Consider the following 18,707-nt stretch of genomic DNA (forward strand, 5'->3'; position numbering starts at 1 on the left):
GATGTAGGCCCACTTTTATCTTGTTTCTACAGGAAGTTTTAATCAAAACCTGGTTCTGAGAAAAAGATTTGCACGCTGCTCCCTCAGCTCACATTCCCAGCCCTGGCCATCCAGCCGTGGGGGCCGGGGCTGCCCCACTGGCACTGCCCTGCTCTTGCAGTGCTGATGGTGCTGTCCAGGCAGGGTGAGGAGCCAGAGGCTCAGCCAGCTGGGAATGGCTCCACCTGACTTAAATTGCCTGTGGGGAGATGGTGTTGGCTTGAGGCAGGAAGATGTCACCATGGCACACCTGGAATTACTCTGCCTGGCTCTTCAAGTGGGAAGTGGGGGAATTATTGCCCCTGAGGGTGTTGGGAGCTGAACAACTGAACCTGTCAGCTGAAGCTGAGAGCCTTTCACAGTTACCCAGTAGTTGAGATTACAAGAACATGAGAAGTTAAATCTTCTCTTGCTGCCAAGAATTGATCAGATCTTTAGAAACAGTCTTGAGGGAGATGCATGCAGAGAAAAAGATGCAGCTGCTCTCGTTTGGTTGGTTTTGGGTTTTTGTTTGCTTGTTGTTTTTTTTTTTTTTCCTGAACATTAGAGTTTGCATGAGAAATCTAGGCTCCTGCATGTGCTGGTGGTGGTGAGAGAGCAGGTAAAATAACCTCTCTGCCTGTATTCTGAGCAAACCACAGTTGTGAGTAGCAAGCATCAATAGCTGCTGGCTGGCTGGCCTCTGCTGTGTGTTTTGTAGCTGAGTCTGATCCAAAGTTCATTGAAGTCGATGGCTATTCTCCCATCAGAGTGTATATGCATGAGATAATGTCCCTAACTAGAGTCCAGCCTTGCCATTTTAGGAACAGGCCGGAATAAGTGACAATCTATGGAGCAGTGGGCTGCTTTTGGGAAGGTGTGGCATTCATGTGAAGTGCCAGTCATCCAAAACTGAATTTTTTTGCTGGTATCTCTGCACACTAATTTCCTCACCTGTGGAAAGAAATAAACAGCCTGCTTTGATCTAGGTCTTTAATAGTCTAGTGGACTTGGTGAAATCGGTTCTCCAACATGTATTTGGGTTGTGCCTGTACTCCCATGAGGGTCTTGCATTAGATATAAAATGTTATGGAGTAAAAGCAGCCTATGAAAATATAAAATCAGAGTGTACCCTATTCGTGCATCATTAGCAAAACAAAAGTGTTTGAAACAGATGCTGTAGTACAGCTCACTGTATTTCAGGAAAAACAGAACTGCTTTAAGAAAGTTGGAGCCAGTTTGAATACTTTTAATGCTGTTCTATTTGCTGAAAGACTTACTGCCTCTGGAAACTTCAGATTTTTGCAGTAACAACAAGGAAACATGGAATTATATTTGAAGCATGCTATACTTGCAGTTAGGAGTGACACTTAGCAAAACTTTGGCTGAAAACTCTCTGCTGACTGATTTTAGGAAGGACATATGTCCAGCCACCCGTCTCTGCTGGTGGAGCAGCTGTGTTAGCTGCAACCTTACTGCTGAGCATTCAGAAGAAGCTGTATTGTCAGAAACACACTGGAGGGTCTTTCATGAAGCTGAATTTATTCATTGTCTTCTACAAGAATACACAGAGCCTTTTATTTACTGTTCTGGGTAATGTTCTTTGAGTGACCAGCGAGCCCATGTGTGTGTACAAAGAGCTGTGCTCAGGTGGCTCCAGCAGCAAGGGCTGTGACACATCCCCTGCAGTTAGTGTGTCACACATAATGCTATTTCAAAAAGGTGGTTTCTAAACGAAGATGAAAGCATGGGGCTGCTCTCTGGCACCAGACCAGAGCCCTCCCTCTGTGATACAGGAGCCCTCCCTCACCTCCTCCTTCTCCCCTGGCTGGAGGAGCCAAGGAGTGTCCTTGCTCAGGGTCATCTCCAGCCAAAGTTTGCCATCACCACAACTTCTCAGCAGTTTTGTGCTGTCTTTGAGCTCCTGCCAGCTCAGGAGATGGCCCTGTCCTGCCTCTCTCTTTTATTCCATTCACCTTCTTACATCACACCTAAGCAATGTGACCACTGTGTTTCGGTTTGGTTTGGTTGGGTTTTTAATTTATGCAACCAACTATCAGAAGCTGGGCCATGTAGTACTCCACTGGCTGTTAAAATCAAACAGTATTTCCTTCTGCCTTGTATGTATGCAGGAAAACACGATAAATGGGAGGATTTTGGGAGGCAGGGACAAGACAACAGAAGTGGAGATGTTGAGCTCTGGGTGGGCAGCACATGCTCTTACAACAAACACCTTATGTGAACAGACCAAACCATCCAGACTGGCTATTGGGAAAGTCACTTGGCAGATGCACTAAAGCTTTGGGTGCTGAGTTTGATGTACTTTGCTGCAGAAGGATTAAATCAAAAGAGAGAAGCAGTGAGTTTTTTTCCTCAGGGGAGGGACAGTGCAGGCTCCCAAAGGGCCCCTTTAAGCTCAGAGCCCCATGTACAACCACCAGTGGTGAATGGGCACTCCCAAAGTGGGAAGCTGGAGGTGCTTGTGAGAGTTCCCCTAAGCTGCAGGCTTTGAGTGGTGGCTCAGAAAAGTGCAATCCCAGCCTGGCTTTACTGGAAAATATGACTGAGTCCCCTCCTTTTTACACCAAAACCTTCCTAAAGGCTTCTTGCCTAATGCAACTGTTTGTCACACTAGTGCACAGCTGACTTTTCTTGGGAGAAAGGGTAAAGTCTCTACACAGCAAGAATGGGAGCTCTGCTTCCCCTCCGGTGACAGGTGGTGCTTTTTTTGATATTGCTTGAGCATTACAAACCTGGACACCAAGAGAGCACTGCCCCAGCAGACAATCCTGCTCTGGGAGGTGACACTGTCCCCAGACACATGCTGGGCAGTGAGTGATCACCTGGTGTGTGGTTTGTTACAGCAGCTGCTCAGCCTGGTGCTTGCTGGTACCAGGTAAATTCTCTGAACGTGGCACAGAGTGAGCTGAGGAACAACTTAAAGCCTGGTTTAGTTGTACTTGATTTCTAAGTACTCATTTTATCCCCTAGAAAGCATAAATCTTTTGGTTTTGTGAAATTCTGGTGGTTTCTGGCCTCCTTCACAGTGATGTTCCATCACTTGTGACTGTTTGTGAGGTTCTGTGCTCCTTCATTTTCCTGGTCCTTCCTTGCAGACCCTGTTCCTGGGAGCAGGTCACAGGGCAGCTGCTGCCTGCCTGCTGCAGTGTCCTGGGGGAGTAGGGGCTTTACTGTGCAGCTCCTGCCCCTGTGAGGGAACAAACCTCGGTGAAGATGAGCTGGGATTTGGTTAACCAAGGTAATGTTGTCACCTCAATCTGTTCTGTGATGTCAGTGTAACTGTGCACAGCAGGACAGGGTCCAGAGGAGCGATTCCACCAGTGGAGAAATGCTGGTTCCATGAGAACCAGCACGAGGCAGTGGCTGGAGTTTGACAAGCAGCAGAAATGTGCTCACCCAGCTGGCTGGATGCTGGCTGTGCCCAGTGCCCATGTGGCTGAGGCACGAGCAGGGGGACAGGGTGACAGGGACAGTCTCCTGTGGGACAGGGTGACAGCCTGTTCTGATTTGCCTTTGCTCAGCAGCCAGCTCAACTGTTAGGAGCTTGTTTTCCCTCTCAAATGGAAATCCCCCCTTCACTTTTCTCTAGTTTTCAGTTATGCTGCTTATTTTTCATAACTAAACCACCAGCACGTGGTGTGGCCTCTCCACTTGCTGATGAGAGAGCTGGTCAGAGCATTTTGGTGCTTCTCTAGTGAGCTGTGAGTACAGGCTGACAGCTTAATTTATCTTGTTGAATGCACAAAAAAGTATACACTCAAATATAAAAGATGACCTCTTCTCACTTGTCCCTTCCTACCCCAGCCATGCTACTCCACTAGTGGTGTTTCCAAAGAGAAAGCATTCCCTGGATTAGCATTCCCTCCTCTCTGTATTTACAACTCTTGGTTATTTTGAACAGCTGCAGTAAGTGAAGCAGCTTTGCTGGAGGAGCTCCAGCCCAGTCTCCCTGGTGGGTGAAGCTCCTCAACACAAGGCACTGCTCGTTCCCAACTGGCCCACGGGAATGTCACCGGGACACAGCATCGCTCTTGTCTGCCATGGACTTCACTGAATCAGTGAGGGAAGTAAAAGGGTCCATCACCTTCCCTTGGGAAGTGCCACTGGGATGTGGGGGCAATTTGGTGTTTCTAATGAGAACAGAAAGATTGATTTTGCAAAAAGCGTTTTTATTGACAGGTGTTTTCTCTTCCAGGTCAGGCGGCTTTTCCACGGCAAACACACGACATAAACACATCTCAAAAGTAGTTTATAGAGATGGGGTACTTACCCAGCTAACCCACCAAAAATCTCTGTGACGTAGGAGTAATCCCCTCCCGACTTGGGGATGGTGACTCCCAGTTCAGCGTAGCAGAGTGAGCCCAGGGCAGCCACGCCTCCGCCAAGCACCCAAATAACCAGGGCGAGCCCCACCGAGCCGGCGTGCTCCAGGACTCCTTTGGGGGAAATAAAGATCCCAGAGCCAATGATATTACCTGGAAAGGACAACAGGTTTGCAGTGAAGTAAAAGAAACGAATTTTTTTTTTTTTAAATTTATTTTAAAGGCAGACAAGCCCACAGCCCCCACTCGGTTTCAGATTTCACTTTATCTGATGCACTGATCATGTGCAATCATGATTGCACTTTATCTGATTATACCCTGGCAAAAGCGTTGCCATTTATCAGCAATCAAGGATGGTAAGTGTGTGCTCAGCTCTGCTGAAGCACGGTAAGACTCAGGGGAGGATCCCTGAGTTTTGTGGTGTGAACTTACTCATCTGTCTGCTCTCACCTGCCGTGGCCAAGTGTTTTACCAAAAGGAGTTAGAACTGACTTTGTAGTGAAGATTTTTCATCCCCTTTTAAGAGGAATTTGAACAAGTTAAGGCCCATTTTCAGGGAGGTTGGGAGATCAAAGGAAAAAGGTAGCATCATCTATAATGATGGGGTCAAAATGTGCACTTGCCACCAGGACAGATTTAAGTGTGCTTGAAAAAGTCACCTCAAGGTCTGAAATAGTAGAAATCCATTAACATTTTGTGCCTGCAACACCTGTGCTGCTTAGTCATCAGCCAGAGATTTTAAAGGGATAATGTGGACTGAAACATTGGACAATATGACCAATTGAGACAATGGGAGCTGAGACAGTGCTGGGAGTAGGAAAGGAGTGCTGGATACCACAAGTGCTCTTTTTCCATGTGGGGCCAGGGTTGAGGGCACTTGGTTCGTTCAGTCTGGAGGAGACTGAGGTCAGACCTCCATTGAAGGAGATGTTTTTTTGTCAGGTTTGAGTTTTTTTGAGCAATATCTAAAGAGCACTGTTCCCAAAGGATGTGAAGACCCTGCTGTTGTAGGACTCTGTGGCAGGCTTTCCTCTTTTATGAGCTGGTCTTAAAATCCTCACTTATAAACTTGACTTTAAAAGCATTTCTTATCAGTGCAGTCACACAAATAAAATATTGTGTAGTTGTTAATGAGGTATTGTCACCTAAACCAGCCTCTCTGCAACCTTTGAACCTGCATGTCATCAGATTTATGCTCTTCCTCCCCTTTGTTTTATAAATGCTTTTCATCTGCAAATGAGAACTCCCTGAAGACACCCACTTAGCCCAAATTTTGCTGTGTTTGGCTTCAGTTTTGTCCTTGTGTTTCTTTAAAGCAGGTGCTGAAGTGCAGCTCATGCAGCAGGTGTGCCCTGGTCGTGCTTGCACACAGCTGTGTGTTTGCAGACACCCCATCTCTGGTTTGGAATGGAATTAAGGCAGAAAATAAACAGCTCTGATGGCATAGGTGGCTGCTTCCTGGCCTCTGGAGAGGAGCTGAACCGAAGACAACAAGTCTGCAAATATACAGACAATATTTGTAAGGAGTTCCTGGTTTGTGTGCATGGGCTGTTTTTTTTTTTATTTTTTTTAATGTTCATGATGCACAGGTAAGGAGAAGCCAGAAATTAATGGCTTAAAGGAGATCAATGGTTGAACTCTGGAAAACCTTGTCAGCATTGAGATCTTTAGCTATGGAGGGAGTGAGTCCCTGGGAAAGACAGAGACCCTCCTGGTGCAGCTGGGATAGGCACAGAAGCCTATCCATTGAAAAAAAAAAAATCAGATGAGGGATGTAGATTTAACAAAACTAGATCATACTAGAGTAACAGTAAGATTCAATGTAGTTATTCCTCAGCTGAAGTAGCAAAGGGAGCCCTAAGCACTGCTGCAGCATTAATCTCAGCAGCTTGTGCAGAGATTTTGATGCAGACCAGTTGCACAGTATTTTTCATTGCACTGATAGATTTGTTCTGGGTCTTCCCTACTGAGAAGCTCCACAGCTGGAGTGCAGTGGTGAAATCTTTCAAGGAGATAGATGAAGAGTTAATATATTGCTAAAGCATATTTAATACTTTATTATACCTTTTTATTTAATAGAATTTGTGGGGCTTTTTGGTCATGGTTTCTGCTGCTGGCTGAAGCATTGCAATATATTTAAACAAAAAAGTTTTTTCTGGAAGACTGCTGATGCCCTGTTCAAGAACTGTAACAAATCTTGAGTTTAAGCTGAAAAAGAAACACCTGCCTTGGGAGTTTAAAAACTGTCTTGACAGTCTTTGGTACTGCTGTGTGCTGTACTTGTAGCAGTTGGACTCATGCATATGGAGAAAGGGCTTAAGATGTAAAAGAGTCTTAAGAATGTACATATGCTACCTGTCAGCATACATACCCATGTGCCTCTATCTTCCAAAAACCAATATACATGGAAACATTGTGCTTTTGGGAGGAGCCAGGGGTGTTTTGGAGAGCATGCTGAAGTTCACACACGTGAAGTTCACACAGAGTGCTTTTTACCAAAATCTGTAGCTTTCCACTGCCTCTTAGGGATGGGACAATATTCCCTTCTGTCAACCCCAGTACTGAACAAATGGGAATTGCCCAAAGACAGAATAACCCCTAAATGAGTCCCCTGGCTCCTCTCCTGCCCTCTCCTCCTGCTCAGAGCTTTCTTTCACCTTAGTTCAGCTTTGCTGCTGGTTTTGGCAGCAGAGAGCAGGTGCCATTGCCCATCCTTCACCAGGCTCTTGGTGAGAGCTTCCACCCCCTTTTTGTTGTGTCAGGATGTGGAGGAAGGATACAATCCAAACCCAGCACAGTGTCCCTCAAACTGGTGAGGGACAGGAAATCCCAGGTGGTGCCTCTGCAGACCTGTGCTGTGTGGGGCTGGCAGGGTGACCCCTGAGCTCCACTGTGGGGTGAGCTGGTGGCTTTCTGTGACAGGCAGAGCTGCCCTGGGCTGGGGAGGGTGGGGAAATGGGGAGCTGAGCATCAGCAGCTCCCTGGGAAGCAGTGTGATCAGGCCATGCTGTGATGGACCCAGGGAAGGGACAGTGAGTCCTGGTGAGATGAGGTGGCAGCAGTCACCTGGCACAGGGGTGCCACAGTGCCATCTAAATGCAGAGGCAGGTAGTTGCTGGAGTGTTTTTTAAATGCTTGCACTTGGCATTGTCAAAGGCCTGAATATCTCTGTGCTTCCAGTTTCTACTTCCAAGAAGGGGCATGGCTCATCCCTGGGCAGTGAGGGGCATCAGCAGTGGGGGCATCAAACCCAAACTGCTTAGAGTGAGGGCTTCCCTTATGGCAAGACTGCCAAAGTAGTCCTCCTCACCTGTAAGTCTGTCTGAGCTGGAAACAGCAGAACTTTTGTTTAAGGAGAATATTTCTGGGTACATCTATCTCAAGGAACAGGGCAAGGACCAGACAGCATTCTGGATCGTTCTTTCATACAAACATTCATAGGATTTTTGTTGTAAATTAAGTAACTAGGCATATTTAAAACAATCTAACGTCCTCCGTGGATGAATAACTGATAAGGCAAAGTTATCTTCCCAATTCATTGTGGATTTCCTATGACTCTGCTCTAGCAACACGTGCAAAAACCGTATCAGTGGAAGTGCCACACCCCTTCTGACAACAAAATGTTCTTATGGAAACCTGCCATGGAAGTGATAAACGTGCCTAAAAAGATACCTTCTCTTCACTTGGTGTAGGGCATGTTTAAAAATAGATATGGTGGAGATGCTGGAAGGCTGCAGAAAATGAGATGTCATGAACTGCCTGATGAGCAGCAGTTCTCAGGAGGTCTCACGTCCCTGAGCTGACATCCTCAGGCCAGAAGGTTTGGCAGCAAGGCAAATGTTTCACATGCACGTAGATATTTCAAAGCAAGTCTTGGTCAGCAGGAACTGGAGGGAATTTGGTGAGCAGCTCTGGGGTGAGACAGAAATTTGCTGGGCAGTTCAAGGAAACTGTCATTGCTGTGCTGGGTCAGGGATGATTCTTTCACTTTACTCCTGACACTCACTGTGTGCATTTTTTTATTTCTAAGATGTGAAGACAGGGAAAAAAACTAATTGCTTCTCATAAAACTTTCTCTGCTCCTTCATGGCCTCTACTGGAGTTTTCTGCTACAAAACTACCTCTTTGAACCAAAAAGAAATTAATGCTTGAATTTCATGTGTCCCTGTCATGGGCATACCTTACAAATATAATAAAGAACAGGCTATCTAGAATTATATAGCCAAAAATGAAACATGGGGAGAGATGGAGTCACATGAAAAGGGCAGGTGAAGTGTGCCAAGGTGGGGAGAGAGGGATGATGAATGCAAATTTGTCTGTCTGCTGGCCCAACTCTGCTCCCTTGGCATGTGAAAATGTTTCTACTACAACTAAAAAAAAACCAATCACTTTCTCAGCCCTGTCATATTCCTAGCCTTAAAAAAAAATAAAAAAATCAGTTTTTTGCAGGACAGAAGCTGTCCTCAACAACTGTGTTGTATAGCACCAAAGAGCCTTGAAAAGACATCCTGCAAAAATACTGACCAGTGGAACAAAACCCTCTTCCTGCTCTAATCAGTTGAGAGTTTTCAAGAGGTATTTAAGAGCCTTGAACTTGACAAATTAAATTCTTTGGATGGGATTTTTTTTTTTTAAATTTTAAATTTATTTTCTTATCCACGATGAGAATGGTTTGTGTTGGGGGCAAGGAGAAAGGTAAACCCTGCAGCTATGCCTGCTTGATGTTAGAGAAAAGCACTTTTGTTCTTTACTTAGAGAAACTTGCCCATAAAATTGCTCAGGAGCTGCTCACTGGGGTGAAAAGATAACCCTGGCAGGACTGGCAGAGCCAGCAAGACCTTGGGTGATCTGCTGGTTGCACACATTCACTAAGACCCCAGAGTGCTCTTGCTCAGCTGCACATCACTGCTGGATGTGTCACTTGACTGCAGAGGTGAAAACACTGACATTTCTTCCCCCTTTTTTTTTTTTTTATTTCCCCCTCCCCCCTTTCCTATTTTTCTAGGATGTGAAAAGAGCTCTCAACATTGTTCCAAAAAAAAAAAACAAAACAACAACCCAAAACAAAACATGACATGGGGTAAGATCTCAGAAGTGATATACTTCAGGCTGTTTCACTTGCCTTCTGTGTTTTGTAAATTTAGACTTCAGATTTAGACAACTTTCTAAAATGACTCATAGGGGTTAGGAACACAATTTTTAAACAAAAGCTGAAGTTCTCATGGTATTGTTATACCACTTATTCCGTCCTATTGTGAAAAGGAGGAAAAAAGGCAACAGACACCTACAAACAAGAGATGACAAATACTGGGCTTTGTACGGGGAAAAGTGCATATTGCAGCAACTACAGGGAGGCAACGGCATGGATAACAAAGGAAAAAATCCTATCAGATAGGAATTTATACTTTTAAATTGTTTTTAATACTGAGCACATCTTTGCCCAGCTCCACTCTGTATGTGGCTGCGACCCCACGAGCCTGTTGGTGCCCAGGAGGTTGGACAGACACAAACCAGCTGCTCTAACGTGGCACTGACCTGGGGGTGAAGTGGGCTCAGTCTCTCCTGTGAGCCATGCTCCACCTCTGACTTAATGGAAGTGGGTCTCACACCTGTTTTGGGCTGAAGGGAATGCTAAATCCCCTGTCCTTTCAAACCTCCAGCCCTTTATCTAATTATATTTAGGATCTTCTGTGACCCAGCCCTGGGCTGGGTGTCCCACACGCACAGAATGCAGATCTGCCCTGAGGTCAGCACCTCGTGCAGAGCTAAACCCTTTGGGAACCATGGCACTGACCGGAATACTGGGACTTGGGGCTTACTGAAAAACCCAGTGCTTGCAGTTTGCCTCTGGCTTTTGAACTGTGAGAGTGCATTTGGGGTCAGGTTTGGGTGTTTCTCAATGTAACTATGAGAACTGAAACTTGTCTTTTAACAAAAGCTGAATTCTCATCAAAACACTTCAAGAACTGCACTTTGAAGGAGAACAGTAAATATGACTGTGCTCGTGAGAAAATAAAGGGACCTGGTAATATTGGTATTAACCCTGTATTCACTTAGCAGGCAAAGCCCTGAGGGCATCTCTTCTCTATCTCCAGCACATAATCAACAGAGACTGTAAAAATAAAGGGTCTTGCAGCCTGTTGAATGTATCCATCACTTCTCTAAAAATGGCCTTACTGACTGTATGGATGGATAAAACCAAGCAATTTCCTGTGTGGTCAGCAAAGAAAGATATCATTCATGTCTTTTGTCGTGTGTGCATTTCTTTAAAGATCTGTTGTACATCTGAAATTCTGAATGGGTCTGTAACACAGAGCAGAAATTTACCTACATAGCTCTTTACCCTACAAAGCGAAATGTTAACAACAAAGACATTCTGTGCCTTTTCTGGCTGCAGTGAGGTAAGTCACTTTGTGAGTTCAGCGAAGGGTTAGAGCAGGAAAAATTCCTAAAAAAACTGTGTGTGGTTCATGAACATGAATCCTGCCAGACCACTGCTTTCATGGAGTGTGTTTGTTGTCCTCAGGAGATGGCACTGCACAGGGGGAGGTGGGGAGATGTGATGTCCAAAGGCAGGCAGAGGGAATGTCCTGCTCCCTTCAGCACGGCTGGGGAGGTGCCTCCCATGTTTATGGAATGAGAGCAGGAATCAATAACACAGTAGTCAGTCACAGTGTCATCAAAGATCATATCCCCAGTTGTACAGTGGGGGTTTTGTTGCCACGGTTGTAACAGATGGTCTGAGACTCGTTTGACTATCAAGTCCAGCATCCTTCCTCAGTGCCAATGTGGGCAATGTGAGACATTAGTTGCACTTTTTTAATGAAGCTGTAGAAAATGAGATTTTTTTTTTTAATTTTCCTTTTAAATTAAATGTTTGAGACCAACCTGGTTTCAGGTACGGCTCTCTTTTGATACATTGGCACATCCTATCCTCAACAGCAGGTACTGAATTTTCAGTGATGGCTGCAAATGGAATAATAATCAAAAGTCTGCCCATCTTCTCAGGACTCCCACATCTAGGCAGAGTCATTTTTCAGGCCAACAGGATGACAGTCTGTGTCATTGCTTAAAACAGCTCTCTTATAAACAAATGCTGAAGCTTTGCATCCTCCCTGGGAATTATAAATAAATCAATCTTATTTGAGTAGGAAGTACTGTAAAGATTTGAGAATCCTGTTTGGCAACAACAAAAAAAATCTTAGCCAAAAGGAATCGTGCTTTGCAAACTGTTTAAATCCAAATTAAATATGAGGTGGATTATGTCAATAATGGCAACAATGTAACTCATCCTGGATATATTTATTTCTATATTTATTGAGCACAAAACTGCTAAATTAAGCAGCCTCCAGTACAGCTAATTGCCCTGGGAGCTAATTGGAGTTAAGCATTCCCAGCTGAGGACATTAGTGGCCGGGTTTGACTGTCACTGCCTGTTTGTGAACCCAGGGCATGACACATCCACAAAACCAGGCAAGGGGTAAAACGTGCAGCTCACAATTTTGGTGCTGACCGGAAATGTTGGGGCAGCACAGCCAGTCCCAGTGGCTCTGTTTATTCCCGGGGAACAAACTGGCTGCTCCCTGCCCTGGCTGACCTCGAGCTCCGACATTCCCACATGGACAGGCACAAGGTGCTGCTCAGGCTCCTCTCCAGCTCATTAACACCTAATACAAGAGATTATAAGTGCCCCTCCCCAATTAAAACACAAAGAGTAAACGAAATTCTGAATCAACAAAGCAGTCAGGCCTGAGAAATTACCTGCGGGGACTCTGCAGGATTAAACCTGGCAAACACTTCAAGTGTGTTTTCTTAACCTCTAGTCGAGCATGAATTTAGGCTATGTGGCAGTGTTTAAGTTATTTCATGCAATTTCTTGGATTTCTTTGCTTTTAAATAGCATTCAGAAAACTCTTAATAAAGGATCTACAAAGGATCTATAAAACTTGGCATTAAAATAACAGCCATTTAACTTCATATGCACGTAACAAATGTTAGTCCTGTACCAGTAGAAAATGAATTACGGCTGCTCTGCCAATATGGTTGCAAAAAAAAAAACAACCAACCAACCCTTAAAAATGGCTATAAAAATAACAGTGATAATTAATGTCTGCAGCACTTAGTATTTAACAAAATTAAATTATCTTAAAACCTGACTTCAGTTCAAATATTTATGTTAAAATTCCTAGCAAGTAAGAACATGACCAGCCATTGTAAACTGCTATTCCAGCATTCCAACTGGATTTTACTGGGTTAAGAATTTATAATCTGATTACATTACACCCAACTTTAAAGACTTTAAAAATCAGGCTTCTTAAAATACTGAAAAAAGCGTTTTCTTTTTGTGGTAGGTGTACAAAGAAGGTATTTGCATTTTGAGCACCACAATACAGGCAGACTGGAAGAACTAAAGTTTTTTAGCAATGAAGGTGAAGAACAGAAACAAGGAAGAATGGAAAACTGAGTAAAGGAAAGTAAATATTTCAGGCATGATTTTACTAATAATACCTGACGTGGCCTCACAGAGGGGGCAACAGCCTGTTTTGGTACTAGGGGTTAGATATTGCTATCACACAGGGTACTGGGGAGATCTGTAAGTCATTTAAATATCCATATATTTTAATAATTTAAATATATGTATATATTAGACATTAATCCATCTCTATTAAAACGAGCACCCTCAGCAGGGCCCCCTGCCGGGCTCTGCCGGGCGCACTCGGGGCAGGGAAGGGGCCACCTCGCCCATCGCTCGGGAAAGGGGCTGGAAGCGCCTGTTACCTGCAGCGAGGGTGGAACGTCATCCTCACCCTGAGTTTTAGGGAATGTTACTGCGGTCAACACGTTTCTGGTTTGCTGTTCTCCCCAGTGATCAACCAGTCCGTGCTGTTGTGCATCCTCCCCCAGAGGGAACAACCTCTGCCTGCTCATCTTTGTTATTTTAAGGAAACGTGAGACTGATTTAATGGCAAAGATCACTGATGAACAGAACTAGCAAGTGGATACAACTGGGACATGCCAGCTGCCTTGTCATGATTTTGGGGGGTGTTAGGCAGCTGTGTTGCAATCAGATGAAAAATTCACAACCTAGAGAAGAGCATTTGAGGCAAACTTGTGTTAACCTCTTCCCGAGCCCCTTAATGTATCTGGGGCCATTTGAATAGTTGTTTAAAAGCAGTAAGCTGCACATTTGGCTCTGGCTTAAGGTGTATAAACTGCTTAATGACGATGGTTAGTTTGGAATCCCTTTCCACCAGCAGCCTCAGAGGAAAGCAGTGCTCCAATCCTGCAAGATGCATTTATGGGACTGCAGTGCTTTGCTGTTCAGCTGAAGCCTGCTGCTTGTCACAGGAGGCTGATCATGCTCAGCCTATTAGTAGCCCAACCTCTGCAAAGGTACCCAACAGCTTCAAACCACAGAAGTGTGGTGGTTTAAAACTTCTACTTTTCTAAAAGGTATCTTCTATTTGTAAAACGAGTGATAATTTGTCAGTTGCTTTTCTTCTGCAGAAGCAGGTTAACCAAGAGAAACTTCACCAAGCCTCTGTCTTGGTAACATGGTGGTCACAAAATAATCTGCTGCTTCAACAGCATTCAGAGGACTGTAATTGTAGGAAGGGCTCATTTGTACTGTAAAGAAAGACCTCAGTGCAAAAGATATGACGTGGGGATATTCTCAGTATAGCACTTAGAGTCAAATGCAAATGTTCTCTTAACCAAAACCAGCTCTGGAAAGTCTGATCCCGTTCTCTGGCTTACAAGCATCGTGCTCTCCTGAGTATCCATGTGGGCACTTATCAGGTATGACAGACTAATTCACAAATCTGTGTGCCCAAAATTTCAGGGCCTGACTGAGCACCTGGAAGGAGACACTGTTGTCCCTGTCAGTCAGTGCTGGTCCCCACCTGCTGGAGACTAAATATTTGGATGATGTGTGCAGAGGACAGATCTGCACTAAGGCAGAAAAATGGCCAGGAGGTGCCAGGACCAGGCCTCTCAGGAGTGTGAGAAATAATAAAGAAGACGACAGACGTCTGCTAGTGCGCGGTTTTATTCAGTTTTATTTGAGTTACAATGTGTTTATATCAAAGGAGAAGTTAAAGCCTGTATGATAGGATTTTTGTTGTTGTTCTCAATTGAGAACTCCCTTTTATTCTGCTAATCCTTTCACAGGCTGCAGGCTCTGTCTGCTCTTTTCAGGCACACAGTCCACTGCTTTATTTCCTGCTCCTCTGTTCTGACTCTTGTACTTGGTCTGATTTCTCCACTTCCTTAACTTCTGACTTGTTCTCCTCTTCTCTTGCCAGTGTTGGGATATGTGGGCTGCATTTCATTACCACGGAGAGCAAACCTCAGCCTGCTGTGCCTTGCCTCTGTGTGCTGCAACGATAAGGCAGAAATGTCGGGCAAAGCTTCTCCTGGGGACTGGGTGACATTTTCCTTGGGATGTGCTCAAAGTGAGCTCCCACACTGCTGCACTGAAAGCAGCCTGTGCAGCAGTAGGGCTGTGTCCAGGAGGGGCTTAAACCAGCTGCTTTTACTGAGCTTCAATTGCACCTTCCTCTCCTGCCTTATTCCCCGACATCAGGGACCCGGAGCAGGGTTTATGGCAGGGCAGTCAGGGTTTATGGCATCACTGCCAGCTGAAGATGAGGGGGTGCCACAGAGAGGTGCAGAGCTGTCCTTCTGGGTGGTTCCCACTGCATCCCTGCTGGCAGCGGTCTGTGGGGAACAGGGGCTCAAATTACCCCCCTGACTGTGGGACTTCAGCACATAAAGGAGCTACAGTGACCCTCGAAGCAAAGTGCTCTTGTGGGGTTAGAGATGCTTCAACCCTACCACTCATTTCCAAAGAGAAACTGAGTGCCAAACCTACCTTGGTGCTGTGAGAGGGATGTGGAGGGTTTCCCCTGTAATGTTCCTAAAATGCCTGGATTGCCCTGGTAAGAAAGTGCAGCACTGCACACTGACTGTTCCCTATAAACAGTGCAACTTTATGCTGTCTTGGTCCTTGTTACCTGTCCAACATCTGGTTTCTGTGCTCTCCAGATATCAAAATCCTGACTTGGAAATGTACCTGCAAAGGGCAGAAATGTGTCCTTAAATCCCCTGATGTAGAAATGGGCAGTTTGTAAAGCTCTGCCCTGCATGCATGCTGGGGGATGGGGGGATCTTCTCTAGGACACCGTGTGGGTGATTGCTACCAGATAAATCCTAATTTTAAGGAAAGCCACTGATAGTGGAGATAGGTCCTTCTGTAGTGGCTTAAGGGGCAGATGCCATCCCATCCAGCTGATTTAATGCTTGGCTGAGAAATCCCACAAGTGACAGCTGCATCTCTGGGAGGGCTCTCACTGTGCCCTCTACACCTGCAATGATTTTCAGTATCTACCAAGAAAAAAAGCAGTTACAAAATGCTGCTGTAAAGCTCACCAACCCAGCTTTAAAAACAGCCAAGGAGTTCAGCTGTGCTGGGCAGTGCTGTGGGTCAGGCAAGGACAGTATGACAGATACAGCTATTTGGCAGCCCAGACTCTTCAGCCCTACTCATGCCAATGGTAGAGACCCTGGCACCACCTTTGAAGCATAATTTGTTTCATGGAAAATACTGTGGGGATTTTCCCTTTTTTCTCCCTGTAACTCTATTCTTCTTGCTCATTGTGATTGTGAACAGATTACTCAGTCTGGAAAATTTATCAGCCACCGCTGCCCAGTGGGAAAACCACTTCCTGTCCATTCCTGAAAGCTGTCAGTCCTCATGGAAGTACCATTTGCCTAATTAGAAAGATTAAACAAAATGGTGGTATGCAGTGGCAAGAGTTACACAGCACAAGAAGACAAGCACACAGAAGGATTTTTTTTTGGTTAGGGAATTCTAGGCTGTAGCAGAAGAAACCAGCCTGGAAGTTGGCACCGTCTCTCTGACCCCCACACTGCTCCACAGCCACTGTGACACCTCCCTGCCTACCTCACACAGCATCTCTGCAGCTTTTTGCTGTGAAAAATGTTCCTCCTTGTGAATGAAAAACTTTGTTTGCGTGTATTGATGCCCTTGCAACCCTCAGTTTTGGCTACCAGGAACCCACACATGCTCAGCCAAGGGATGGGGGGGACTCCTTGGGCAGCATCACAGGAAAGAGCAGGTCTGGAAAAAGACACAGTCTGAACTTATTTGTTCAACTGCAAACAAGGCAAAACTTAATTCCCACTCTTGCCTCTGATTTTCTCTCAAATTAGTGGGTTTTATGCTTTCTGCTCTGACCCTGCAGAGATGAGCCCTGCAAAAGTGTGCTCAGACTCAGGGCAATTGGTGGATTTTGGACTGTGCTTATGTAGCTTCTGTAACCTTGGGATCCACCAGGAAGAGCATCACTAAACTAGGCATTGCTTGATCCTTAACTTCTGAAGGGGTTTAATGGGAACTTAAGCATACTAAACTCTCAAGGTAAAGCTTATTCTTCAATATTATCCTGCACAGCAAAGTGCTTTCCTGAATTGAAATTCCAGGCAATATGCATTTTAAACAAAGCAATATGAAAACAGCAGTAACAAGTCATCCACAAACACCAATTGTTGTGTTTTAGCTCAGGTTACCTTACTGAGAAGAAAGATTGATTCAGAATCCCCTATAAGCTCTAATGCCATTGCCTGGGATCTCACACAGCCTTATTCTGGATGCAGAAGTAAACAAGACATGAGCTCCTTAGCACTAAGTTTGCTGTTTCTGTAGGTTTTCCTTGATCAGAAACAACTCAAACTCTCAAATTTACGTTCTTCTGGTTGTAAATCTGTGTTAGCAAACCCTGTGTAGTTAGTTTTACCTCTGTCAGCATGGTCTCATTACATCTCTAAGTGGCTTTATCTCAATTTTAGCAAAGAATATAAAGATAGGCTTATGTTTTACTACGCTCAACAAACTGAGGTGGAATTTAAAACCAAAAAAAAAGGTATTTATGCTTCCTGGGGTGTGTACAACTATTGCACAATAATCTCTGCTTTAAAGCTTGCACTGAATTTCAGGTGCACTTTGGTAACTAGCTCAGCCTGAGCTGAAATGAGATTTACAAATACCTATCAGCTCAGTCTACACTTTGACAGTCAGCACTTACAGTGCTGTGTTGCTGTCCTCACGTGTTTAGAAAACAGCACTGACTTCTATATTGACTCTTTTTTTAAATATTTAGTTTATTTTTAAAGAATCAGTTTAGACAATTTTACCGATGAGAACTAGAATCTTCTGGATTTCCAAAAGAAATAGCAGCTTTTCTTGAAGCTCTTAAACATCTATGATCTGGGAATTTGGGGGCTTGTTGTAATATGATGTCAAGAGGTAGCAATATTACTATGTTCTTTCGTGTGTGTGAATCCTGTGTTTGCAAATATCACAGCTATCTTTTGAAATTAAGTATCTTCAGAATTAGTGGGTTTCATGTTGCCCACTGATGTCTTTATACAGCAGGTTTATCTCAGCAGTTGACCAGCTGTATAAAAAATTTGTCAAAAGAGTGTCACTCCTTCCCCATGGATGGAAAAACTTGTTTACAGGATGGTTTGAGTCCACAGACACATGGAATTAAATTAGCTAATCCTGCGAAATACATGTTAACATAGACCTGAACACCCCTGGGCCCTGGTTATAATACACCTTCTGTTCCAGTTTTGCAACAGATTGGAGATGTTTGATTTGTCTTGTTTTTATTCTTTCCCAGTCTCCTAAAGCAACAGACCTCTGTTTGAAGCAGGTTTTTATAAATTTTCAGAAGTTTTGTCATTGTTTTGGGTTTTTTTCAGTTCTGAGCAGCTAAATCTCAGCCAAGAGGTCCTCAGAGTGTCTCAGAATCACAGAATCAACCAGGTTAGAAAAGACCTCTGAGACCATCCAATCCAACCAGTGACCCAACCCCACCTTGTCACCCAGCCCATGGCACTGATGCCACATCCAGTCTGTCCTTAAACACCTCCAGGGATGGTGACTCCACCACCCCCCTGGGACCACTCCCTTCCAGTGCCTGACCAGTGTTTGAAGGCCTCAAAGAAGAACACAGGGATTTCAGGAGATGGTGCATTTCCACAGGTGGTGTATTCACAGACCCGTCTCCAGGGAGGTCCTGCGAGTTGATGGCTAGAAGGGAATTTGTTCCTTTTGCCATTTGTGCCATTTTCCCTGTCTGAAATACAGGAGGATGATCCCTTCCTGCTGCAGAGGGAGACCAGGATGCTGCTCCTGTCTCCTGACTGTGTTTGGTCGACGACAAGTGTGTTGATTTTAGACTTGTGGTAAAATGAGTGTACAGGACTGGCCCCCTATAACTTTAATTAATGAGAACAGATTACACTTGTTGCCACTGC

General features: G+C 44.7%; 1 protein-coding gene across 1 annotated transcript in view; it reads right to left on the bottom strand.

Moving 5' to 3' along the window:
- SLC7A10 (solute carrier family 7 member 10) overlaps positions 1-18,707 on the bottom strand; it is a 41,301-nt gene that overhangs the window by 11,805 nt on the left and 10,789 nt on the right. Inside the window, exon 2 of the mRNA XM_064671282.1 lies at positions 4,310-4,514. Within this exon, the coding sequence (XP_064527352.1) occupies positions 4,310-4,514 (205 nt within the window). The remainder of the gene's footprint in view (positions 1-4,309; positions 4,515-18,707) is intronic.

The sequence above is a fragment of the Pseudopipra pipra genome, chromosome 14, assembly GCF_036250125.1.
Source record: "Pseudopipra pipra isolate bDixPip1 chromosome 14, bDixPip1.hap1, whole genome shotgun sequence".
NCBI classification, from domain to species: domain Eukaryota; kingdom Metazoa; phylum Chordata; class Aves; order Passeriformes; family Pipridae; genus Pseudopipra; species Pseudopipra pipra.